This window comes from Coturnix japonica, chromosome 1 (genome assembly GCF_054131305.1).
Source record: "Coturnix japonica strain WE chromosome 1, WE-NBRP24, whole genome shotgun sequence".
Lineage (NCBI taxonomy): Eukaryota > Metazoa > Chordata > Aves > Galliformes > Phasianidae > Coturnix > Coturnix japonica.
Genome location: NC_140663.1, coordinates 57,714,154 through 57,740,290, shown reverse-complemented (window position 1 = coordinate 57,740,290; position 26,137 = coordinate 57,714,154). Strand labels below are relative to the sequence as shown.

The 26,137-nt window shown below is 48.5% G+C and overlaps 4 protein-coding genes across 11 annotated transcripts in view; 2 read left to right on the top strand and 2 right to left on the bottom strand.

Moving 5' to 3' along the window:
* The window catches only part of DENND2A (DENN domain containing 2A), a 51,429-nt gene extending 47,246 nt beyond the window's left edge, over window positions 1–4,183 (bottom strand). For all 5 annotated transcript variants that reach the window (XR_014936333.1, XR_004307852.2, XM_085521549.1 and 2 more), the window contains exon 1: window positions 4,041–4,183. Coding sequence is in view for 1 of the 5 variants with exons in the window: in XM_015866889.3 (XP_015722375.2) it covers window positions 4,041–4,147 (107 nt within the window). In the remaining 4 variants the exon portion in view is untranslated. The remainder of the gene's footprint in view (window positions 1–4,040) is intronic.
* LOC107315893 (uncharacterized) overlaps window positions 1–25,059 on the bottom strand; it is a 37,769-nt gene extending 12,710 nt beyond the window's left edge. The window contains exons 1-10 of one of the 3 annotated variants that reach the window (XM_015866821.3): window positions 24,602–25,059; window positions 24,266–24,443; window positions 23,041–23,269; window positions 21,986–22,554; window positions 21,007–21,151; window positions 19,589–19,830; window positions 18,348–18,511; window positions 16,881–17,130; window positions 15,772–16,019; window positions 13,651–14,527 (exon numbers count right to left, since the gene is read on the bottom strand). In XM_015866821.3, coding sequence (XP_015722307.2) covers window positions 15,795–16,019; window positions 16,881–17,130; window positions 18,348–18,511; window positions 19,589–19,830; window positions 21,007–21,151; window positions 21,986–22,554; window positions 23,041–23,269; window positions 24,266–24,443; window positions 24,602–24,684 — 2,085 coding nt within the window. In that variant the 5' untranslated portion in view covers window positions 24,685–25,059 and the 3' untranslated portion in view covers window positions 13,651–14,527; window positions 15,772–15,794. Of the gene's footprint in view, window positions 1–13,650; window positions 14,528–15,771; window positions 16,020–16,880; window positions 17,131–18,347; window positions 18,512–19,588; window positions 19,831–21,006; window positions 21,152–21,985; window positions 22,555–23,040; window positions 23,270–24,265; window positions 24,444–24,601 lie in introns of those variants that run through there. The other 2 variants (XM_085521619.1, XM_015866852.3) reach the window with 2 other exon arrangements.
* Window positions 5,525–13,397, top strand: ADCK2 (aarF domain containing kinase 2). Of its 2 annotated transcripts, XR_014936342.1 has the most exons (9): window positions 5,525–6,495; window positions 7,179–7,325; window positions 7,748–7,876; window positions 8,279–8,374; window positions 9,608–9,859; window positions 9,962–10,059; window positions 11,291–11,419; window positions 11,993–12,046; window positions 12,558–13,397. XR_014936342.1 is itself a non-coding variant. In XM_015866863.3 (8 exons), exons 1-8 carry the CDS (start codon window positions 5,575–5,577, stop codon window positions 12,699–12,701), a joined length of 1,872 nt encoding a protein of 623 aa, XP_015722349.2. In that variant the 5' UTR covers window positions 5,530–5,574; the 3' UTR covers window positions 12,702–13,397. The 2 variants fall into 2 exon arrangements, 1 of the variants encoding a protein (XP_015722349.2); XM_015866863.3 differs by lacking the exon at window positions 9,962–10,059 and having other exon boundaries at window positions 5,530–6,495.
* Window positions 25,060–25,201: 142 nt separating the features above from the next.
* Window positions 25,202–25,928, top strand: NDUFB2 (NADH:ubiquinone oxidoreductase subunit B2). Its single transcript, XM_015866869.3, has 4 exons — window positions 25,202–25,295; window positions 25,382–25,526; window positions 25,599–25,699; window positions 25,851–25,928. Exons 1-3 carry the CDS (start codon window positions 25,222–25,224, stop codon window positions 25,671–25,673), a joined length of 294 nt encoding a protein of 97 aa, XP_015722355.2. The 5' UTR covers window positions 25,202–25,221; the 3' UTR covers window positions 25,674–25,699; window positions 25,851–25,928.
* Window positions 25,929–26,137: the final 209 nt, after the last annotated feature.

Sequence of the window (26,137 nt, the reverse complement as noted above, 5' to 3'; positions counted from 1 at the left end):
GGGGGGCATTCTACAGAACATTTAAATGTGGAAGGATCACAGAAACACTCTGACACCTTTACTCCTAAAGGGAAAAGCAGTTAAAACCCAAAGTACCTACCTATTTCAAACAATGCTGGCTACAAACAGCAGTAAATCCTGTGTCCTCTGAAACAGCCTTTCCAGTTGCCAGCCCCCAAGAGGGACTCTCCTGAGTGTTTCCCCAAGGTTTTCCACCATGCTGCCTTCTACAGACACCAAACCAAGGCAAAACCTGAACCGGATCAGCACCTCGAACACCAGATTGTTCAGCAAATCCAATTACACACTGTGATGCCTAATGAGGATAGCTGTGGATGGCTGCATCTGTGCACAGAGCCTACTACCACCTCCAAGCCAGACTGATAGCGCTCAGCTGCAAGGAGCAACACCCATGAAACAAACCTCCATGTGCATTAGCAATATTGATTTCAAAGGAACCCAGACCTGCTTCATTTAAGGATGGCACGGTTAAAAATAAAGCAATGCCCCTCCGACTGCCCATGCAGCAGTATCTGCCTTACTGCTGCCCTAGCTGGAATTCACAGATCCCACTTCAAGCACTGCAGAGCCAAACAACACCTAATGCAGTTGCTCAGCATCCTTCCTTTTGCCTTCTACTCTCATCTTCTGTCACACATCCAGGAATGACCTGTGCCCACACCTATGTGTCAGCAATGTGCAAAGAACCCAGGGGCTGCTCTTTACGTAGGTCGCTGCCTTTATTTCAACCCCTCTGCTCCTGGGCCCCACTGCCTCTCGCCCCTCCCAGCTCCCTCTCTGCTCACGAGGACAGAGTTTCCATCCTGGCTGTGGGCCAGCATACGTACAGGCAAAGGCAGCGCGCAGGAAAAGTCATCTTCTGCTCCTTTTTGGTGCATGAACACTGCCCGTCCCCAGCCCAGAAGGACCCTGCTGCAATACAGAGGGCCCAGGGATCTGCCCTGATACCAGCTAAACCCAGTGCATGACCCGAGAGTTACTGGTGGGATGGCAGACATGGACATATCTCTTCTAAGTTGCACCTTCAGTCCTATGTCTACAGATACAGGGCGCTTTGAGCCAGGTAGCTGGTGAGCCATGTAAAGGTTGGGCTAGATTGTCAGTAAGACTGGCCTAGGGGGCTTACAGTACTGACTTATTTAACAAAGTGATGTTGCCTTTCAGCGCCATACCAACAACAAAGACCTTGAAATGGCCCCGATCCAAGATCAACCATGGCCTCTGCTGAAGCCAGCACTGCAAAAGCGCAGCCTGAAGCCAAGAACCTGCAGCTCAGTCATGCAGTATGACCATGGAGACACAGAATGAAGGCAGTCCTATTTGGCCTTCAGTAAGTCCTAGGCTGAAACCACCAAGAATGACATTCATATTCACACATTTCAGCCTTTCCTTTTATTTCCAGTAGTTGATAAAGCTGTTTAGAGGTGAAAAACAGAAATCCTGTCAGTCCAATAAGCATGCTATTGTCTTTTCCACTGTACTTCACAGCAACAATGGAGAGAACGCTGTCCTTTTCCGGTCCTGTCTGAGTAAAACAAAGCCCAGATGCAATGTTATTTGAGCCCTGCCTTGATAAAACCAGGCTCATTCATTTACTTTCAGAGCTCAAGTCCAACAAGGAATTTCCTCCTAGCTACATCCCACTCGCTTCTTCCCTGCGGAGTCTTCTCAGCCCTTAAGGAGCTTCTATGCAAGTTAATTAAAAGTCTTATTTCAGCATTTCCTTCGCAGTAGAGGCCTCTTCCAGCCAGCTCTTGGGATCCTGCCAACAGACATATCAGCCAGTAGTACTTAAATCCTTCCACTAAAAAATGCTTCCCTAAAGAGCTTATACCCCAGTTCTGGATGCCTAAGAGAGCTGATCATCAAAAGCAAAGAGCTTCTACAAGAGCTTACGAGTGGTTCTTCTCCATTCTCATGGACTTAAGTGCACTAAAGAGCCTTTTCTCCCCTTGGCTTGGCCCTCGCTTAGAAAGCAGCAGGAAATAATGTCAGGTGGTAGAAGAGAGAATGAACTGCTTTGGATGAAACATTTATGGAGGACCCAAAGAACAGGACCTTTACCCAGCACTTCCAAAACACCAACATCCACCCATGCTTAACACTGGCTCTCATTGGAGAATACATTAAACTAGGGGCAAGGGGTGCATTTGCCCTTGTGTTCCCAGAGCGCAGAGCATAACAGAGGTCTAATTACAATCCAGATAAGCTGGTTGTTATGGCCAATATTCAGAGTAACTCATCACAAAGCTTCCACTGAGTTTAAGTTTAGATCACCCCTGAACACCACACACGCAGCCTTGTAGCCAATACGGTCTTTATCACCTCCTTGTCACAAAGAAATCTTCTAACATAAAAACACCAGGCATGAGAGAAAGAGAAGCACACTGTGAGCGCTTGACAAGGGCTCTAAATGCCCTTCTTGTCTTTGGAGAACAACCAGCATCACGTGGTTCCCTCTGCAGACAAAATGTCCTAAAAGATTTCCCAAGGCATGGAGCTGGGGACACCATGGAGCAGCACTTTGGGACACGTAACTTGTGCTTGTCTGCAAGGAGGATCGTGCATGGGGTGCACGGCTGACGAGCAGGACAGGGGACACGCCAGTGGCTTGCCCAGGCTCCTGCACACAACCTTCTAGCCCAAAGGCAGAGAGCAGCCCCAGCTGAGCTATAAATCTTTAGCCTGCTTTAAACATCCCGGGTCGCTCCAATGCCCCTTGTTTTTAGTGCATTCTCTTCAAACCCACAAAGAGGCACTGGGACATCTTGTTGCCGTCCTCTCAGTTCCATCCTTACATTTTTCAGCTCCGTCCAAGCCTACCCCAAGGTGGTAAGTATTCCATCCCACATGCCAAAGCAGTTTGGATTACTTACAAAACAAAACCAGCCCAAACCCACAAACACTACGCTGATGACAACAACCCAGAACGCAGTGCAAGGGTCGAAGAAATGCATTCTTCCTCTGGCAGGATGCAGCGATGACTCCATTCTGGCGGTTCAGAAATGGAGCCAACACGCTTTATAGGACTTTGGTACCACAAATCAAGAAATGAGCGTTCGATAAGGTAGCAACCAATAAGAAAACAGCTTTTTAATCCACCGGTGTAACATCTGTATAGACCGAGCAAAAGCCCCATGAAAATAAATCCCTCTGCTCCTTTCCACTGCCCAGACACACTCTGTGCATGAGATGCTTGCTGTTCCCCCTTGCCCAGGGAAAGAGTGCCAGCAAACGCTTCTGGATCAGGAACAGCAGCTGTACAGCCTGCTGACCTGGCCAGGAAATAAACCATGCCCTACTAAAACACCGGTGCATGATGAAGCACCCCATGCTCAGTGGTTATAACCCAGTCCTGCAGGGCTCATGCACAGCCCAGGGCACCTCAAGGCCCCACTGCTCCCCAACAGCCCCATGTCCACCAAAGACCACCAGGAGCAGCACCTCCACACACAGCCCAGCTGCACCTTGTCCAGTGGATGTTCCAATCCAAGTGGGCATTCTCACCCCCAAGCCCACAGCAGCACACGGTCCCTAACTGTACAGCCTGCCCCCAGGCTCCGTGCCTTCCCCATCAGCACCGCTGCCCCGTCTCTCCTGAGATGTTCTCATAGATCCCAAGCGGGATAAAGGCACATTGGCGCGGATGTTCCCCTCAAACGAGAGCAAAGCAAGAGAAAGGCGGGCTGTCCGGAGAGCAGAGCGGAACACAAAGCCAAGGCGATGGAGGGAAGCGGGACTTCTCTCATACTACGGAATGTTTGGTCACTTAGCACAGCAGGTTTCCCCAAAGCCCAGCGAGCGCCCGCTCCTCACTTCCCCACCCTCGCTCGCTAAGATGGTGGAGGGCTTTGGCTCGGCCCTCCGGCTCCTGCCCCTCCTGCGAACCACCGAGGGAACCATTTCAGGGAAGAAGAGGCATTTCGGGGGAAGAAGGGAAAAAAAAACACACAGAAACGCGAAACGATCGATGTCCCGAGCGGGCAGCGGCGGCCACTCTCTCGCCCCCCAGCCCCTACCTTCCTCGGCGGCGGCGGGGGGCCGTGTCCCGGCATGGCGGCGTTGCCCGGCGCCGTGCTGGCTGCCTGCGGACGCGAGGCTGGAGTCTCCCCGCCCGGCTCGCCATGCAGCGCCGCGCCGATCCGCTGCCCCCGCCGCCGGCACCAGCCCCGAGCCCGGCCCCGGCCGCCCGCCCTCCGCCGCCAGCACCGCCCCGGCCCGCCCCCGCCACAGAGCGGGATGAGGAGGGTAGAGTGTGATAGTGGGCGTCATGAGTTGGAAGGGAGTCGTTTAGGAAGGAAGGACAAGCAGATTAAGAAGAGATGAGGCGCACAGGATAGTTTTCTGATCGCAAACAGAAATACCCAAAGGAAAAGAAAGGAGGCCCTACTTGACATCAAGTCCCTACTTGATGCCAGAGTGGCACCAGAAAAGAGCCTGGCCCCATCCACTGGGCTCCCACCCGCTGGATATTTATAAGCACTGGGAAGGTGCCCCCTCAGCCTTCCCTTAAGGCTCCAGGCTGAACAGTCCCCACGCTTTCAGCCATCCCTCATAGCGGAGATCACACAGAATCACAGAATGACCTGGGTTGGAAGGGACCTCAAGGATCATGTAGTTCCAACCCCCCTGCCTGGCAGGGCCACCAAACATACACTATGCTCCAGGCCGCTCACCATGCTGGTCTCTCTCTGGATGATCACTGCACACCACTGCAGTCCGGCTCTGTGAGTCAATCAGTTCACCTGCGCAGGGCTGAAATCAGCTCCCTGCCGGCATGCAGGTGTGTTTGCACACATCTGTGCTACTCACTAAAGTGAGGGGAAAAGCCGGCTTGGAAAGCATACGCATTTTTCCTACGGGGTTTTAGTTCTGAGGGTACATTAAAAACGATACAGAGGGATTTCTTCCCTGTGTAGGTGTGCAGTTAGTAACACACAGCCACGCTGGGTTGTGTGTTGGCAGCCTGGCTGGCAGCAGGAGCTGGAACTAGGGGGTGTTTGAGAGCCCTTCTGACACAACTGGGGTTCAGCCTCTTCTCCCAGGTAACAGCAATAGGATGAAAGGGAATGGCCTCAAGTTGTACCAGAGGAGGTTCAGGTTGGGCATTAGGAAACATTTCCTCTCAGGAGTGGTGCTGCAGTGGCACAGGCTGCACAGGGAGGTGGTGCAGTCACTGTCCCTGGAGGTGTTCCAGAGCCGTGTGAATGTGGCACTGAGGGCTGTGGGGACATGGTAGGGATGGGCTGGTGTTGGACTGGATGATCTTAGTGGTCTTTTCCAACATAGCGATTCCATGTTTCTGTATAATTCAGCTCTACAGGACGACCGCATCCATGTCAGCAGGGCTATTTCTGCCTGACGCTGCTGAATTTCCTGCTTTTGTCCTCACCCCGGGCCCGGTTCCCCCGTCGTGCAGTGCTATGCAGCCGTTCGGGAAGCGTCGCTGTCCCGTCGCCGTCTCTTTAAGGGGCGGTCGGACACAGCCGTCCCGCAGCGGTTGCTCGGCCCTGCCCTCAATCCCCGCCCCGCTCGCTGCCGGTGGTTGTGGCGATGGTGGCGGGCTGTGCCGCTCGGTTGCTCCCCTTGCCCCTCTTGGGCCGTGCCGCCGGGGCGCGGGGCCCGCCGCCCGGCTGGGCGGTATTGGGGCGTGTCGGGCTGCGGGCCGGGCGCTGGGCAGCCGTGGCCTTGGCGGTGCCCGCTGCGGCCGGGCGAAGGGAGGAGCCGGTGCGGTGGCGGGCGGCCGCCCTGCCGGTGTGGGCTGGGGAGCGCGGCCCGGAGCGGCCGGCACGGGGGGTGCTGAGGCGGCTGCGCCTGGTGCTGCGGCTGGGCCTGCGGGCGTGCGGGCTGCTGCTGCGCTTCGGGCCCCTGCTGCTGCTGTACCCGCTGAGCCGCCTGCGGCCCGGCATGGCCGCCCTGTGGCTGCGGCTGCTGCGGAGAGCGGCCGAGGCCGCCGGGCCCACCTGCATCAAGCTGGGCCAGTGGGCCAGCACCCGCAGGGACCTCTTCTCCGAGGCTTTCTGCGATGAGTTTTCCAAGCTGCACGTCGAGGTGAGCCCGCACCCTTGGGGTCACACCGATGAGCTCTTGAGGAAAGCCTTTGGTGAGGACTGGAGGAGAATCCTTACATTTCCCAGCCAGGAGCCGGTCGGCTCAGGCTGCGTGGCCCAGGTGTATAAAGCCTATGCCGATCTGACCGCTATTGCTGCCCCCCCGGCCGAGGGGCTGGCATGGAGCTCGGAGTTACAGTCTGCCTTTGAAGCGTGGGAGGTGTCGGGCCTCAGGGGCCTCTTCAGGTGGCTGAGGAGGAAGAGTGAGAGGATGTGGGAAGAGAGGAGCGGGGCTGAGCTGAGCCCCATCAGCTGCTCCCTGAGAAATCCTGTGCATGGAACGCCCCACGTGGAGCAGACGGCAACACAGCTCCTGAATGCAAATCCATCACCAGCCAGACCCCTCACACCTGTAGCTGTTAAAGTAAGTCACACGTCTTACTGGCAGACCTGTAAATGTAGAGTGTGCAGGACAAGACAGGGAAGACTGTGGTTCTGATGGAGAAGAGTTGGCTGGTTATGACAAAGTGGAGTGATGTTCACTTCCCTCCATATGTTGTTTTGATGCTCTGGTTCCAGCCAGCTGCAATCCGGGCAGCAGTGGCCCCAGCTCTTCTCAGCACCAGTGCACACCATTTAACATGGCACTCGAATACCAGAAATTGCCAGGGCCCAATATATACTAAAAGAATGAATATAAGTTGTTTCACCTTTCAGAAAATGAGACCCATTCTTTCCTCCGATAGAGAAATCTGGAACAGATACGTTCTTTCCAGCAAAGCTTCTTTAAGGAAATGTTGGAGCTGTTCCAAATACTAGTCTGTACAACATGGCAGGAAGAATGGAAGCAAGGGAAAATGGCTTTGGGTGAAATTGCAGGCTCTGGGACGCAAATTTTCCATCTGAAAATTATGAAGCGTTTCTTCACAGCTTAATCCATGGCAAAATAAGAATTATTCTGAGGACTGTCTTGTGAAGCCTTGTTAGCTCTCAGCTTTATTGGGTAGGTTCTGTTTGTTTCAAATAGGTTATTTTAGCTGATAGAAATCGACTGTTGTTTTTACAGCGTTCTGGGAGTTGACCTTGCCACCATTTCTTCTTGTGCAGGTCCTGCACCCAGGGCTAGTCCAGCAAGTCCAGATGGATCTGTTCCTCATGAAGCTGGGGAGCCACATCATTGGGCTTCTCCCTGGATTCAAGTGGCTCAGTTTGACAGAGATTGTGGAAGAATTTGAGAAACTTATGCTTCAGCAGGTGTGTGCAATGCCAAGTGCTGAAATAAAACTGGTCTTGCTATTGATTGGCTTTAATTCCATCCATGCTATTACTTCTCATAGTGTATTATTTTGTATGTGTTACGTTAAATTTCTTCCTGCTATAGCTGCCCATCCATCTGTTAATTGAGGTTAGGGCTGCAGTTCTTCTAGCCTGCTTTCCTGCCTTGCTATTCAGACAGTAATCTTTGGTTCAGGATCCTTCTCACCATTGAAAATAAGGCAGTCCTGGTCTTTTCTGAGACACTATGCCTGTAGTGTATCTGGGGTATTTTTGAGGTGCTGGGTGGTGTGCCACTCATTGCTCAATGCATGACTCTGCTCTCCCATCAAGGAGGCTATAAGTCCCAAAGATCTAATTGCATCTAACTCCCAATCTGCTTTTCCTTTTTCTCCTTTGAGATTGACTTGCACTACGAAGCCAGAAATCTGGAGCGCTTCCGTCAGAACTTCCTAGATGTCAATTTTGTGAAGTTCCCAACTCCTGTTCGCCCTTTGGTGACAACGGATGTTCTCGTGGAAACATTCGAGGTAAGAACTGCGCAGTCTGGAAGCAGCGGTAGCAGGGAGAAGACCCTCAAGGGAGCTTGGTAAAGATGCATCTTTTGAGAAGGAGCAGTCACAGGCAGGAGTGCTCTTCTTTGTTTAAAGAGATCGCTGTCCTTCTGCAGTGTCTCTTCTGCTCTGTTTGTAAACAGTGCATCCCAGAAGCCAGGTGGCAGACAGCTCCATATAGAAGTAAACACTTGGCTGAAGCCAAGCAGACCAGCAGCGTGTGCAGCCACCGTGTACTTGCCTGTACCATTGGGTACAGTCCCAATGAGCTGGTCCCTTCTAGGTTATTCCTTATCTCACAGCACCTAAGTAAAGGTATGATTGCACGTGGGACTCAGGGTGTATCTGATTCCAGCTCTTTTTTCTTCTCTTTTTCAGGAGAGTGAGCCTATTTCACACTACCTACACACAGAGGTTGCCACAGAGCTGAGGCAGAGACTCGCAAAGATGGGCATGGACATGCTCCTAAAGATGGTAGGCACTTGACAGAGGCTGGAAGTGAAGGTTATTTTCCTGCAGAATCTTTTCTATTGGGGTAGTAAGACCCTTTGGCTAAGGAGAGAACCGGTTTGCTCCCCCATCTTCTCCCCATGGACTCAAGACACATCTGTTCCTTTTGGAGCCAGCCCATGGATGTCAGGTATTGTGACTTGGGCTGCCAGGTGCACTGTGCAGCTCCTGAACTGACAGAGGGAGGGTCCGTGCTTCACATGCAATGTAAGACGTGACCTGAGTAAAGCCTGGACTACATACACCACTTCTGCAGGTTTTGATGTGGAGCACCTTTAGCTGCAGAAGGGAGATCTGCTTGCACATGGTCCCACTGTGAAATGTGATCAGAGCATTGCTTAGCAAACCCACTGATCCATTTAATGAATGTTCACACATTGCCCAAGTGCTGTAAAGTACCATGTAATTAGTAGATCCTGTGCTCTCTGCAGAGGCTGTAAATCACAGGGAAAATAGAAAGATTTCATTTATTCATTCCTACCCCAAAATTACCTTTTTATAAGGAAGAACTAAATACAAAGTAAAGAAAAAAACGATCTGGAAAGGCTTGCTGAGGGGAGCCATGAGAAGTAGCAGGGAAGAGCTGCAAACAACCTCAGTGCTGAGCAAGGGACCAGTGTCAGGTAAAATGCAGCTGGTAGTTGCAATGTTGTGCTAAGGCAATAGGGAGGCTTGCAGTTATAACTTCACATAGTGTGAGAGCCTCAGATAGCTTTTTACCATTCAGAAAAGCAGTGGTAGAACTACAATAGATAGTTTTATCCTAATGTTAGATTGAATTTTCCTTTTCAATACAGCTGTAATGTATGGATGTGCTGGAGTAGACAAACGTAGCCATACACTAATAAACCCCATAGCAGTGAATGGCAAAGTAACTGTGTTACTTATTGCCAAGGCTCACCAGCCTACACTGAGTGCAGGGCTTATTGCTGGAGAGAACTAGCTGCTGGAACTTCTCACTGTTCTACCTTCTCTCTCACAGATGGGCAGGATTGCTTCATGCAGCTCTGCTGACTCTCCTAGGCTGGTAGCACCCACCCTCTTTCAACACAATTGATCTTTGCAGAAGCCATCTGCTGCTCTGTCACAAATGTCACACATGAACAACAACGGGGAACAACGTGCTGTCTGCCCTGGGGCTTGGTATGGGCAGGTTTGGTTGGAATCAACTGCTCTAAGAACTTGCTCATCTTCTAGGTCTTTGTTGACAACTTTGTCCATGCCGACCTGCACCCTGGGAACATCCTGGTGCAAGGCACAGCCTGCGTCAGCACCAGCTACAAAGAGCAGACTGCCATCGTGGATCTGTGTGACACGCTCGTCGTGGAAGTGCAGCCGCCCTTCAAACAGCTCTGCCTGGTGCTGCTGGATGCAGGGATCGTGGCGGAGCTGCAGAGTGCTGACATGCAGAACTTCAGAGCAGTTTTCACTGCTGTGGTCCAGGGCCAGGTGAGGCCTCTGTCACGGTGTTAGGTCATTGAGGTTGGGGAATGGAGACAGCTGGACAGCCTGGTGGCCAAACTGTAGCTCTCTTTCTGTTTTCCTTTACAGTCCTCCCCAGGGAAGCAGAGCACACTTGCTAGCTTGGAAAGCCTACCAGACAGAGATAAGATGCACAGCTAAAGCAACAGGCTACTGAAATGGAGCAAGTTCAGTTGCCCAGGAGACTGAATGGGTTTGACAGAAAGCAGCCACTTGGTTTAGAGTGCTTCTGGTGCCACTTCTGGCTGCTTGGGGGTTGTTCATAGAATCATCTGAGTTTTGTGATGCCTCCTATAGCTGGAGGAAGAAGGCTTCATCAACAGGCTCCACTTGATTGGGCAGCCAGTAGCAGACCCTATCCACAAGGCTCCCTTTGTTGTCTGGCTCCCACCCATAACTTTTGACTGGCTTGTGGCCATTCTTCAGGGACAGCTCTTCACCCTTTGTTCCTTCCTTGATAAAGAGAACAATGCCTCCTCCCTTCCTTATTCTGTAGGTACAGGTGAAGAACTTGTAGCCCTCAATAGCCACATTCCAGTCATGGGAATCATCCACCAGGTTTCAGTGTCAACAACTACATCATGACATTCTAGAAGCATGGTGTGGCTTCCAGCTGCTCCCGTTTGTTTCCCAAGCTGTGTGCATCAGTTTAGGGGCAGTTCAGCTGGGCAGCTGGTCATGTTGCCTTCTTGGAGGATAACTCCTTGATTCCCTTGAATTATTTCCCCTGAGTTTCCCTGTTGCAATCTCCTACTGTCTCAGCCGTCCCTGGCTTGTTATGATTTCAGTTGTGCTGCAGTGGTGCCAGTACATCTCAGGGCAGCAGGATGAAGGCCCCACTAGCACTCTCTCCCTCTATCTTAGCTTTCCTGTCCCGTGCTTTGTTGTGGGCAGGCTCGCTATCAACCCCATTCTCCCTTCAAACCTAGTTTAACACCCTGCAAATGAGCCCAGCTAACTTTTCTCCATAAACTGCCTTCCACCTTTGAGAGAGGTGAAACTCAACTGGTTCCTGCAAGCCTGGTGCTATCTAAGGCATCCCATTGTCAAAATACACCTAGTTTTGGTGGTGGCACCAGCTGTGAAGCCAGGTTTTGTGGATTGGATGATAACCCTGAACTTTGTGGGCAAAGATCACCTATTGGAACTCAACTCTGTAGCCCACAGAGTTCTTGCCCTCCCTGCTCACCCTGCCTGTGTGAACTGCCTTGCAAACTGCCACACTGTGCCCTGTTTGTCCATCCTGGTCACTGTGCTCCTGGTTGCTCATGCTCCTTAAGGAGCCTTTGTACATGGGGGGGGATTCCACCCCACCTGTGCTGTCAGAGCAGCTCCCTGTAGACCCGCTGGTAACAGCGATCTAGTTCTGCTGATTCTTCTTTTCCACTTGTTTTACAGGGGGAGAAAGTGGCAGAACTGATTCTTCATCATGCTCGGGCCAACCAATGCCAGGATATTGAGCGATTCAAAGCTGAAATGGCAGAACTAGTGACCAAAGTTCGAAGGAACACTATTGCCCTGGGAAAGGCAAGTCCACAAACCATCTCCCACCCTCATGTAGCTGTACTTTAGTGCAGCTTGGCTTTTGAAGTGGTCCATGTGGAAAGGCCAGCTGTGATCCCATCAGTGCCATGCACTACTTGGAGCTTTTAGTGCCTCAGATGAAGTAAAGTCTCTAAAATCTTAATTCCCTCTAACTAAAAATGAAACCGTGTGTGTTTAGATTTGGTCTTTAGATCTCTAACACCTGCCGTCCTTCTTTGAGGAGTCACTAAACCTGATGTTACAGCTTGTATCCTTTTGGTGAAGGCCAGCCTGGCACTTCATAGAATATAGTACAGAGGTACTGAGGAAATTAATGCCTACCATGTACTGCTGTGAGATGTTTTCAGCCTTGCTGGGCTGGCAAATAAACAGAACCATGGGTCAGAAGTGACCTCCTTATCCTGAGCAGGGTGGGAAGGATCACACCTTGTTGGCCATCCTCAGCCCAGTAATCTTGTACCACCACTAAGACTAAAGGCTAACAAACACTCTGAATCCTACCTGTCCTGCATGTGGCTCACAGGTACTCCATTAACTTCTCCTTTTGTATTCCAGCTTCAGGTGGCAAATCTCCTCTCCAGTGTCTTTAAATTACTGATGACGCATAAGGTGAGGAGCTGTCACAGTCTGCTTTCAGTAGCTGGAAGTTCACTGGGGAGGGAGAAGTACTGGGATTGCAAGGGGCTGACAAGGAGGGGGACTGTGACTATTATTTCTTAGTGCCCTGGTGTACCTTGATGCAGTGGTAGCTCCTGGCTGGGAACTGTCTGTGTACAGGCAGAGCAGGGGGCTGTTTCCTCTGTGGTATGTAGAGCTCTTTTGTGGCCCCTCAGAAGGTGAGCTGCCCCTTACCCAACTGCATGTGTTCAAGTAGGTTGGATACTGCCATGGTTTAAAACCACATTAGCAGTAGCAAGTAATCTTAACCTTCTGCTGCTCTAGTATGGAAAATTACATGGAAATGAGAAATAAACTTTTGGGTTGTCTTAGGGTACTTCCCCTGAAACTGTGTTCTTATTTTTGGACCTGCTTAAGCTCTCCCCTGCTTCTCCCCAACTTAGCCAGAGCTCGTACCTCTGTTGAATGAGCTCAGAAGCTCCACTGTCTCTTGTGTTTCTAGGTGAAGCTCGAGAGCAATTTTGCTTCCATCATCTTTGCCATCATGGTTCTGGAAGGTCTTGGTCGTTCACTGGACCCTGAACTGGATATTCTAGAGGCAGCTAAACCACTGCTCATCAGAACTGCAGCTTCTGTCCTGGAATAGACTCTCGTGGCTGCTGCCCTCTCATGGTGCAGGGTTACCGCTGGTGCCTGTGAGCTGACGGGAGGAAACTGGAGGTGAGAACAGTTCCAGGTGTCACAGGGAAGTGCCACGTTGTAGTAACCCTCCATATCCTGCCTTGAGTCCTGCCAGCAGAGCACCAGGCGTGGGATCTTGGTGAGGTCTGTTTCAGAAGCCTTCCTTTTCTGGGAAGATTTTGCACAGATGGAGAGTTCTGACTCTTACAATTATGCGGTTCTATGAGCTAATGTGCTCTGGTAGTTTTTAACTGACATATCATGTAGTCTGTGTGTAAAAGATCACTGCAGGCTGATGAGGAAACCAGTCTTAATTGTCTAAAAGCCTTCAATAAGATGTGCAGTAATCCAATTTGTTTTGAAATGAATTGGGTTAAATAGTAATTTGCTGACCGATCAGTTGATGTGGTATAAGAAATGACATTCTGATGCCACCTAAGCAAGTAATTCAGGCTAAAAAAAGCCAGTAAGCCTTTTTGTCCTTTGTACTTCTGCTTTTATTGCAGAAGTACCCTGAGTTCCTGCATGGAACCGTTCTGTTCTTGGTCATTTTGGAAGATAAAAACAGACCAGTGTATCTATCTATCTATATATATGTACACGTTAAATGATACATATGGAAGAAAAATGAATTCCGTAATAAAAACAACCTTGGGGAGTACTTGTACTGGTCTCAGTTTTTGTTGAAGCTTTAAAACAGGCTTAACAAGGCTTTTTCCTTGCTGCGCTGCCCTTCCCTGCCTCCCAGCCCTCACCCTGTGCAACTCACAGCCTTATCTCACATGCGGAGGTGTGGCTTTTCTCCTTGGGCAGTTTGCAAAACAAGGAAGACGTTTGGACTCCTAAAGAATAGAAAACACTGTGAGTGTTTAAATCAAATAATTAAAGCCAATACATGAGCTACGTTGTACGGCTTTTACGGTCCGTGATTTTAATGAAACTCTTAATGCTGTTTTATGGCCTTATTTTTATGGTAAGAAACAGTCTATGAATGATTGGAAATATCATCGTGCTAAATGTATTTCCAGACATGCTTCATGTGGAATTGCAGCCACACGCAGCTCTGTGCAGTTGCCTGTTCTCAGCTGGTTAAGCAATGAAGAGAAAGCGCGTATGCAGATGATCTGTTTAATGGCGATTATAAAGCGATGGCTAATGAGACATAAATGAAGCCTTAATTTAAAGACCTTAATTTAAAATCACAACAGAAACTCAAAGCCTTCACCTTATACATATATTCATCTTTGCTTCCTATTGTGTTTTTTAAAACATAAGCCTCAGGATGGTTCATGCTTATTATGGATTCCAAAGTAACAAATACTCCTGTTAGCTACAAAGACTTTAGGATAGTTTGTAACCACCAGAAAGAGTGGTACGTGGTTCCAAGTGGACACAATGTCAGGCCACAGCACTTGAATTTTGTATGCTGTTTGCCTCTGGGTATCAGGTAAAACAAGATACCTCAATGTATTTTATTTCCATTATTTTATATTTTATGAATACGCTTTATGAAAAATAAGAAGTCCTTTTAATATAGTTCTGAGTCCCCCAGCAAACTGGGCCACGTCCATTCTCTAAAGATCCATGTGAAATATATCTTTTCACTGCCCAAAGCTGATGATAGTGGCATTCTGTGACACCTGTATTTTATACCTGTATTGTATATGGTGACAACCATAATTTCCTCATCCCTCTTGTGAATGAAGACACTGCTACTGACCGGAGCACAACGTATTATCTCTCCTTAATGCTGTGTAACAGCATCTCTTGGTGTGCCTTACTTTTTCTCTCCTGGAGGAGGAAAAAAGATGGCAGATTATCCGTGGGGGCACCTGACACCACATGCCTCACTGTCCCTGGACTCCAGGTGGTAACTCTGTTTTACCCTGCAGTGGTAATAGGGAAACCTCTGTAGTGCTGCTGGCTCCCCTGCTTTCTTAACACTATTTGTTCACTCACCTTTCAGTTTAGCATTGTGTAGCATCCCCCTCACTTCTTTGTGGTATAGCCTATTTATTCTGATTGTGTGCCCTACCTGCATGGATATGCCCATCTTTCTGACAGTGGACATTTTATGCTGTATTTCAGCATGTCCATTTGCATTGCCACACTTTTTTTTCCAGCCAACTGGTCTCCAAGTTCTCCTTCCCTGTATGTCATGTAACACTAACATTGCAACATAAGTCACAAGGCAGCACCTCATGGCTTTTACTTCCAATTTAATGTTGCCCTTGATCTTTAAGAAATGTGCTACCCTGGTCCTGTTCTGGAACAAACACAGCAGGGCAAAAAGTGCCCAGAATTTAGCAGTGGAAGTCTCTCAACACTTGTATTTAATTCACCTGCAAGCTGCTATAGCAGGACATCATCTGTATCTATGGCTTCTACCACTTGAGAGACTCATTCCCAGGGAGCTCCTTCTGACCTTCATTCATGTTTTTCACTTAGTAAATTGTGTGGCCTGTGCTCTTGCTCCAGTAATTCCTTTCTCTGTTATTTGCATCTTGATAGCAGTTACAACCTGACATCCCTCTGCCAACTTCCGGCTCTTTTGTAGTTCTACTCAATATTGTCCCATGTCACTGTCATAAGTCCTAGACTACAAAACTAAACACTACAGATGCTGACTGTGGGCTCCTACACAGCTGGCCCTTTTTCAGATGCCTTTAGGGCAGGATGGCAGCACTCTGGCTATTAAATACAACCAATACCACCATACGACTTTTGGTTGCAGAGCTGGGACTGTCAGTTGAGTTGTTGCCTATGCCTAAAACTGAAAAACAGTCTGACCAAGGTGGGGAGTCTTTGCACAGACAGCTGGATTAGAGCAGTTATTCCAGGAAGGAAGACTTGCAAGGGACAGAGCAGTGAAAACACACAATGTCAGCAATGAAAGGGAAATACATGATTTCTCCATGAGTTCCATTTGTCACAACTGCATTCTCGCACCCAAAGTGCAGCACACTGAGACACACACACACACACACACAGCAAGATGAAGAACAGGTTTGTGAACTGATCAAGTGCCTGCTTACCCACTCTGCAGTTTCTACTACTACTACTCTAGTAGTAATGCTCGGAGCATCAACAGATTCTGTTCTCTGAGGTGTTGCTGGAGGTCACCTTGTCTTTGGTTTTCTTTTTGCATCTTCTCATGTAAATGGTCTCTCTTCTGGAACACTTTCCTTTTGGCAGCCTGGCGCTGCTTTTGTTGCCTATCCTGGTCCTCTGAGTCTCGTGTCAGCATCATGTGCCGTGACTGCATTCTGCTCCTCAACAAATCCTGCATTTAAAAAAAAAAAAAGACACTTGCAATTGTGCATCCAGCTTTAAGTCTGAATTTCATCCACAGTTATCACTGGAATAAGCTAGAAATGGCAGAACTGATTCATTTATTAATTCATATTTATTCATGACATAAGCAGTCAGCACGTTTGTGGCTGACGTCAAGCTGAGTGGTCAGCTGATACTCCAGAGGGACGCGGATGGGCTCAGGAGGTTGGCTGGTGTGCACCCTTGTGAAGTTCAACAAGCCCAAGTGCAAGATGCTGCCAGCAGCCCTACAGAGGACTTGGAATAAAACACTGGTCATGAGCCAGCACCACCTGATTGCAGCCTGGAAAGCCAACTGTGTCCTGGGCTGCATCAAAAGATGGGTGTTAGCAGGGCAACAGCGGGGCGACAGAGGTGATTGTCCCTATCTACACTGCCCTCATGAGGCCTAATCTACAGCGCTGCATCCAGGCCTGGGGACAGTGGCACAGGCTGCACAGAGAAGTCGTGGATTCCTCATCTTTAGAAGTATTAAAGGGAAAGTTGGATGGCGTTTTGAGCAACCTGGCCTAGTAAGAGATGGCTCCGCCATGGCACGAAGTTCATCTAGATGATTTTTAAAGGTCCTTTCCAACTGAAACCATTCTAGGATTCTATGACGATTCTTTGTATGCAGAAAGACTTCTACCATGGACACAGATTAAATTCCTATCTTTAATCTTTATGCGTGTTGAAGAAATAATATTTTTTTGTGTACGTGTCTCCAAATGATTCAATTATACTGGATATGCAGGAGAGAAAGATAAATAGTCTAGATGGTGCTACTGCTGGAAATACAGTACAGTTAAAACTTCCTTGAAATGCCCCTTACCAGCCTTTCTTTTTCTTGTTCAAAGCTCCTTTCATTGAGTTCTGCAAGGAGATTCTCTCTCTGCAGTCGCTGTGTACGTAGGAACTGCAGCCTGTGACTTAACTTTCTGTTCTCCTCCTCTGACAAGGAGGACTCCTTCTTGCTCCTCTCTGACTGAGCAGCTTGCAGCAGTGCCATGTGTTGCAAAGCTCTGTTTTTGTGCTCCTGCTGTTTCTCCAACCCTTGCAACATTCTCTGATACAATCGCTGCCTGTTTACAAAACAAAACGTCTCAGAAAATAAAGGCAAGTAAAGAAAAAGCACATAAGATGTTAAGCAGACATTCTGGCCAGTAGAGAGAGGTGATTGCTCCTCCCCTTCTTCTCTGCCTTGATGAGACCCCATCTGGAGCACTGCGTTGAGGCCTGGGGCACCAGCACAAGAAGGACATGAAACTTCTGGAGCAGGTCCAGAGGAGCGTCATGAAGGCATTCATGGGGCTGAAGCACCTCTTACGGAGAAAGTTTGAAGGAATTGGGCTTGTTCAGAATGGAGAAAAGAAGGGTCTGGGGAGAACCTCATTGCAGCCTTCCAGTACATGAAGGGAGCTCATAAGCAGGATGGGACCAATTTTTTTTCTATGTCCGACAGCAATAGGACAAAGGGGAATGCCTTGAACTAAAAGAGAGGAGATTTAGCTTAGACGGTAGGAAGAAATTTTTACTTAGAGAGTGGTGAGGCGCTGGCACAGCTGTCCAGAGAAGCTGTGGTGCCCCAACCCTGCAGGTGCTCAGGGCCAGGTTGGATGGGGCCATGGGCAGCCTGAGCTGGTGGGTGCAGCCCTGCCCATGGCAGAGGGTTGGAATTAGATAAACTTTAAAGTTCTCTCCAACCTATACTATTCTATGATTCAAATACTCCAGGACTCTTTGTTAGGTTATGAAGGTTAAACTTGTATTCCAAACAGAGGCAGCAAACTCTACAAATGGGCTGGCGCCTGATGTTGTCAGCTAATTGCAGTCACATTCACATGAATGCATAACCTGGGAGGGATGTGTGTTCTTGGCCCTGAAGACCTGCAGTGAAGGAAACAGACCAAGGACAGAGCTGTAGTGAAAACCCAGGCAGCTGGGTAGCTTTATGTATTACTGCTGGTGGTGCCAGCAACAAAAGAGATGGAAAGAAATAGACCATGGGGGCAAGGACCTGCTAAGCATAAGTGGACCATATGATAGGGAAAGCAAAAGGACTCTAGCTCTGAGGGTGAGATTGAAGGTAATTTGCCCTCAAGCTACTGCTACAGCTGGTTTTCACCTATTCATTCATACACCAAGCACCAATTTATTCCCATTAATGAATCCCCACGAGCACTCTGCAAAGACTAGCATTACATGTGATGTTCAGAGACTGAATGAAAATACAAAGCAGCGGGCACTGTCAACCATTTGATATTGACTTCCAAAGAAACACTTGGCTCTGGTTTATTACCTCTGGTTGTTCCTGCGCAGCTGACGTTGGACAGCATCTGCCTCTTGCTGCTGCCGCCTCTTCAACTGCCTCTCCTCCTCCTGGCGCCTTTTGTGCTCAATCTTGGCCTTGCTGAGGTCCATCTCTTTCCACCTCTCCTGAGATGCACTGTTATGCACAGATTTCTAAGACAAAAAATGTATAACATATTCCTTACCAGATATATTGTTAGAAAGAGAAATATCTGCCTCCCTCTAGTAAACACAAATCTTCCTGCAGCTCTAACTCCCTGTTGCCTAAGATTTCTGCCCACAGTCAAGAAGCCTTGCCGTTTTCTTCAGTAGTAGCTGCATGTCAGTGCTGGGCAATGTTCCTGAATGCCTTTTGAAATACACTGTGTTGCATGAAGGAGCACTTGCAAGGCTTCTCTTCACAGACAGAATACAATGTTTAGTTCTGTTATCCTTACAATGCCCTCCATGACATAAACAGCAAGGAAACTACTAAAAATCAGACATATTCTAGTTTACATTTCTATATGTAATGCTATAATGTGATGAAAAGTACAGCACTAGTAGCAGAGTGGGCAGGGATCTCCAGCAAGATCCCCTTGCCTCCACTGCCAGCCCTTACATGAGGTCTGTGAAGGGGCAGATCCTGGCTCCACCTCTGCTGGTCACCGAGGTGCATTGCACACACCTGAGCTCCCCTGGGTTGGCCCTGCCTTCCACCAGGTGCTCAGTCACTGTCTCAGGCCACGTCTCAGCATTTCTGCCACACCATTGCTGTTAAAAGCTAAACTAGAGTTCACACAAAATACCTACTCTCTCAAACGCATTCTCCCTTCTACTCCCAGCAGCAATTGGCACATTCCTGCCATTAGCCACTCATCTGCAAATAGAATGTCTCCCTCCAGTTCTTTCTGGAGAACATCTCTAATACCATGAGCTGGGAAACATTACAAGACCTTCAAATCACGTCCACTGCCCCCCTATTATTAATGTCCCCGCCAGTCTCATTATTTAGGAAAAGCTTTCAGAAATGCTGAGCACAAACAGCAGAAGTGCCCATTTTCTGTACACCACTGAATCCTAAGTGGAAACTGTACCCTTCCACATAACGCATAGACATTATTCTATATGTGCATGTTTTTTGTTGCAGCAAAAATCTTTGGGAAAGAGATCAAAAGGGAGTACAATATCATACAAGATAAACAAATCACCCAGTCCTAATAGCTAAAAACTACTGGACCGAATACTTACTGGAATGCTTTTGTCTTTTAGAAGATTTAGATGTGCGAATCTTCCAGATCGTACACTGGAGATACTGCGTGGTCTCTGTATGCGCAGGGCTGATTCGATGGCCAGGCTGTCCTTCTTTAATGACTGACGCACTTGGTCAAAGAAGCTTTGTCTCCGGAAAGGACACAAGGCACTGGCTCCCACAGAAATGCTCCTTTGGGAAGGTTGAATTGGAGCATCTGCCACTCTGGACTCAGAGAGACCTTTTAAATAAATTAGAGCAGAGACATGTATCAAGTTATAGGCAGCTTATAAAAAGAAAGAAGATTCAAAAAGTCCTGTCATGTGAGATGTGTTCAAGCAAGACTTTTATAACAAGTATCGATGTTTTCCTCTGACAAAGCAATATGTTTCTTAGTCTCCACAGAGCAGGAGTCCCAGTGCTCAAAAAACCAAACTTGCCATTGCAGTCAAGCATGATTTCTACAGGATCACTTTAACACAAGATCATTGGCTACACTTACAGCTACTCAGATTAAGGGTTTATTTGCACATTGTTTTGTGGACAGACACGAGCTTCTTCTGCCAGTGCTCTGAAACAGCCAAAAATGATAAATACCATAATAGTACAAAGCCTGAGCTATGAATCCTGAAGAGAGACAGGAGAAATTAGCACGTGCACAACACTGCTGGCACAGTTTCCGAGCTTCTGGCTAACTGAGAACGTGGGCAGAGTTCACTCGAATCTTTCTGATAAAGACAGTGTAGATTGAGACAGCAGTTATTGCATGGAACAGTGCAGGAACATCTGCTGGGAGGAGATACACCCTTATGTTTGACTGCATCCTACCTCCAACAGCACTGACGAAGAGCACTACGAAAGCTGGAGTACTTGGAAGAAGCTTTAACCCTAATGAAAGGCTTGCATTTGTCCCCAAACTAGCTTGAATGAGAACTGCACCAACTCAATTGAAATCATGATCTAAAACCTTTTGAATGATAAGGGAACAAATGTGATGTAAAGCAAAAATGTTTAGCACAAATAAGAAAAAGGGTGTTTCCTGCAGAACAACAGTGGTGAAATCATTTTGTGACACGCAGTCATAGCCAACACTACTTTTTAAAGCAAGAAATTTTTTAAATCAATAATATTTTTAGTAAGTTACAGTAAGTTAAGAAAACCCCGAAGCTGCTGCTGTAATAGCTTCAAAGGCAAAAAAGCAAGAAAACCAAACCCAAATCACTCCAACTTCCATCTGAAAATAGTTCCACCTTGACAATAAAAAGAGCCTCTCAAGCCAAACTACCACTATATCTAGGATGGCATTGACATTTTCTTTTGTCGCATCGAGAGCTGTGGCAGTACAACACTGTCGCCCTCACAGTGATTCTGTGTAGAAAGCCTTATGTCTGGATAAAAAAAGCTACAATTTCACTACCATGTTTGTGTTTCAAATGAGCCTCAGTTCCTGCATCCTGCTGTCTGCTGCCTGCTTCTTCCTTGTCGACTGACTCCAGCAACCAGCTGTCTGTGCTGACAGCAGGATCGACCATTGTAGCATGAGCCATCTCCCTCTGAGGACTCTAGAAAGATGAAGAAATGCAATCATAAGCTGACCTGATGAGGAATAAGTTAGCCTTAGGATCTTTCACTGTAAGTTCACATGTTGCAACTGAAGTTTGAGAAGAATTAAAACAAGTGGGGGGGAGTTCTTCACAAAAGAAGCAAAGAACCCTTAAGCAGATTCATTTCTGATCATGTTTCCCTTTAATTCACACCTTCAAATGACCTAAGCATTGGCCTGGAATTGTCTAGAGAGGCACAAAAAAGTTCAAGACAGAGGAGCTCTGGCTGGAAGGCAGCTGCATTCCAGCTCTCACAAAGCAATGGGGCAAAGCTGGTGCACATTAACCTCCTCCTTCCTGATCCTCACCCGGTGCCTCGTTCACAGGTACCAAATCAACCACTAATACCACAGAATTCTCTTTTGGCCTTTCATTCACAGAAGTGATACCTGTGCCCTGGGTGATGAGGTGTTTTCATATAGTTATGCCACGGACTGCCCTGGTATGGAGGAATCCTTACTGTGATCCTTACCTGGTGTGAAGACTTTCATCTGACACTTTTTCCTGCCTTTTCCTCTTCCACACAGAGGAAGAATGTGGAAGAACTGGACTAAACAACACACAGCCAGTGACAAAGAATGGCAGCTTTTAGCTCCTTCCCAGGTCAAAGGATTAGGAATACAGCTGAGAATGAAGTCAGAGAGTCTCTATTCTTTAAGAGGCACACATAAGGCTCACATCCAAAGCCATTAGTAATTTTCTGATACCAAGATCAGAAAACGAAAGGTAATAAAAAATAAATTATTCACATAGCAGACTACATGTTAAGAGATAGCATGAAATGCTTCCTACCTTCTTAGGACCTAAAACCCCACTGTTCTCTTCCAAGCGACACTGAGCATCTTTTGGAAGATTTTCTGTCATCAAGCTCTTCTCTTCATTTTCCTCTTCCTCTCTGGAAACACTTCCTGAAGGGGAAATCCTCACTTCAGACAGTTGCTCTTCTATTTTCTTGCTGAGCTTTCCTTTACTCAAGCATGTTCCTGGGATGAAGGAATTTTCTTGCTGCACTTTGTGCTCTGTAGGCTGTGAGCTTTTACAGGCTGCAAGGCAGCAGTGGGGAACTGAGGTACACCTACAGCTGCACTCAACGCATGGCTGAACTGAACGCAGACCCCCTGGCCAGCAGTCCAGCCCTGAGTGGCCCCGTCTGTAACGGCCTGAAGCTCTGTAACCCGGTGTCACAATGTATGGGTAGTCCAAGCTTGACTCCACCACCATCTGCCTGGCTGCCAATGGCATCTGCAGTTCTAGGATGATGCGCTCGCTTAAGGGCAGGGGGATCCATAGAGCTTGGTCAGAAGATACCTCCTTAGTTTGCCCATTCCAGAAATTCACAAGCACTCCCTTTCTACTGTGGGCTGAGCACATTAAAAAAAAAAAGAAGACAAAGATAAAGAACCTATTAGAAACATATCAACCCATGTGATGTCTCTCTTAGAAACCAGATGCTAAAAATGACTGTTTGCATTACAGACAATTCTGTTACAACTTATATGAGCTTTTTACTTTAAGGTTTAGAATGTGACCTTTTGAATTACCTATGAAGAGATGTACAACAGCAAAACTCCCGCTAGTCATAGTGAGCCAGGAGCTCACTCCACAGAAGCTGGAAACTAGTGTACGGTGACAATGAAAAGATGGTAGTTGTAAATACCCAAAATGTTATTGACAGGAAAAACTCACCGATATGGAAGCCTTCAGTCTGCTGGGAACCGCTGAGGCAATCTCCACTGAGGAGCAATCTCCAAGAGACGCTGCCTTAGTGGTGGTCAGCCCTTACATGAGGTCTAGAGGCCAGCAATTGTGGCAACACTAGTGCTAATAAGGAAGGCAGCGCCCCGTACCTGAAGGTGTCTGTTTGTTCTCCATAACCTTGAGCACAGTGCCCGGGCCAAAACGTTCAGTGTTAGCCTCCCATGGGGCCAAGACTCTGTCTCCTGGAGCAAGGGATTGCTGAGAGGCATCTTTGTAGCGCAGAATGTCATAGAGAGGTGTTTCCTGCACACGAAGCCGCACGTTGCCTTTCAGTGCGCGACTTTTGTCAAATTCGATTAAAAAACGTTCCCTGGAGCCCTACAAGAGTAAAACATGCAGTTTGCAAGACAGACATCTGGGTCCAGTTAACGGTCAAACACAAGTGCTAAAAGGCAAATGACAGAAATCCCAGGAAGCAGAATGTGATCTGTGAATGTAGTTGTCCTCTACCACCAGGCTTCTCACCATACTGTATCTGTACTGGACTTTAAAAGTAATTAAAAAGCTGTGGCGTAAGGAGCTTGACAGCCTTTCTCTTCCTTTCTTTTGGGACTTAGATTTTAGTAGGTTTACCTGGCTCAGAAGAACACAGTTAGCAAGTACAAGAAGCTCACCAGGAAAACCATCCATCAGCAGACTAGCCAAAGTAAAGTACTAGGTATAATGTAACTAGTGACATAGCAAGCAAAAGGATAAGAAATGAGTCAAGTGTCACAGCTACAATCAATCTGAATGCTCTCTCTTAAGCCTCCAGCAACAGATGTGGAGCACACTCTACTGCCAAAATCTCAGCCTTCCCTGCAGATCTGGGTGCGTTTACATGCTGAAGGCCAACAGCTATTCCATCCCTGTACGAGGATCACTTCTTATTTAACTGCACTGCCAACTGGAAAAATGAACTGCATTTTTAAAGACCACAGGGGACATTTTCTGCCTGGCATCCTAGATCGTGTCACAGATTCCAGAAACACAGAAGGAAGAGATCAAGGAAAGCCCTCAGTTCAGTCAGGAGAAAGCAGTTCCTGGAGGTGGATGTTTTGAATGACCATTACTAGTAGACAATCGGGATATGAAGGACTTGCTTGGTTTGACTGTCTCATAACCAAGGAAACCGATGGATTTCCAGGCTGCTTCTGCTTGCAGAACTCTTCCCAGTAAATATCCCATCATCATCAGAAAAAAAAGAAGATGAAAATGGGATATGGGGAGAGAACTGTGCTGTATCACAGGAGAGCAACTGTGCACCAGGGCTATGGGACTGGCAAGGCATGGCAAGGGTAGGAAAAACAAACTCACTGAGCAATAAGTGCCTACCTTCACTTCTTGTGCGACGTGGCCCAGGTAGTAATGGCCATCAGCTTTCCTCCTTGCCAGCACACGAGCCCCCCTTATGAAACTGGAAGCCTCTGGGGATGAGTGAATGAAATTCCTTCTTGCTGAGGATATCAAGGGCATACAAATGGAATCTGGGTTCCATGCGCAAACAGGAAAGCTGTAGATAGCAAATACAAGGAGACCCCAGTAACAGAACTTCTGCAGTCATGAAAACAAACCAAACCCACATGGGATCTCTCCAGCCCCCATAGCTGCCTTTGTTTCCTGGCTTTTTTCTTTCTCTGCATGTGACTCATCAACAGCTTTTGAACTTACCGTGTTAATGGACATCCTGGCAGCACAGAGCCACACAGAGCTTGGCTGGCTGCGTGACAACACGGGACGTGCGAGGTGGGCATGGAGTTAATCTGGAGGTGGGAAGAAGACGGAAGCACAATATGAGGTTTTCAAACACTTAAATCCTTCGGCAGCAACGTTACTTATAAAAAACACTGCAGATAGGCTTTATCTGCTCAGAGGAACGCAGGTATAGAAGGAATCCGTTCTGCATTAGTTCCTTAGGCAACATTAGGAGCTGGCAGCACCGTTGCTGAGCGACCAGACGCCGTTGGCTGCACCAACTGCGTGTCCTGGAGGGGGGAAAACAACGTGTTGTTTCTTCATCTCCTTCCTCAAACTCTGCACCGCCTCCTCCTCAGGTTCAGCGCTCCCTGCAGGGCCGGGGGGCCATTCCCCCTTGCCACGTATCCTCTGTGGGAGATGGCGGCCACCCCCAACAGCGAGACGGCACCGTCCGCCGCCCTCCCGGCCCAGTGAGGATGGATGTGTCTCGGTGAGGAGGAGCTGACTAATCCCAGAGGCCGTTGTTGGTGAAGGCACAGCGGCCCAATCGAGGAGGTTTGGGGGCGATCGCTTGGTGACATTGTGGAGCCGCCATGTTGGCGTCGCTGGGACGTTCGGCGGGACGGCTGCTGAGGGTGAACGGCGGCAGAGCGGCCGGGAGGCGGCAGTGAGTGTGGGGGCGAACGGGGGTAGAGAGGACGGGGTGAGGACGGAGGGGCTGGAATTGAGACGTTGTCGTTGTGTTGGTTGCAGTGCGGGCGGCGAGGTGCACATCGAGCCGCGGTACCGGCAGTTCCCGGAGCTGACGCGGTCGCAGTTGGTGTGGAGTGAGATACTGAGCGGCACCATGTGGTTCTGGATCCTGTGGCACTTCTGGCACAGCTCGGACAGCGTGCTGGTGAGACCGGAGTAGAGAAGGGGGCGGCGGGTCGGTGCTCGGGGCGGGCTCTGAGGGCATCTCGTGGTGCAGGGCCACTTCCCGTACCCCGATGCCTCGGCTTGGACGGATGAGGAGCTCGGCATCCCGCCCGACGACGCCGAGTAGGTACCGCCGCAGCTGCAGAAGTGAAGGTAGGGACAGGTTTTAAACCCTTAAGCTCTCCCCTGGGGCTCTGCCTGGCTCCGTGTTGAACGGCTGCAGCTGCAGGTGCTGCTGAGCCCTTCCTCGGCTGTGGGAGGGGCTGTCCCGAATGTTGTTGGGAGTCAATGCGGTTCTTTGCAGGTGTGTGGAACTAAGGAGGCCTTGGAACGGATGTTTTGCTCTGCCCTCCTGGTCTCAATAAAGTGAGCTGTCAACGGATGCTGAGCTGTGTGGTGTTGTTGAATGCTGTATAATTGGGGTGCTTGAGTCCAAATGAGCCTATTTAATCCTTATGAAGCATTTAAAGTGTGCCCCTTTACACATCTTAGTTCAGGCAGTGACTTACAGCTGGCATGGGGACACAGTATCACACAGAATCACAGAATTGTAGGGGTTGGAAGGGACCTCTAGAGATCATCGAGTCCAAC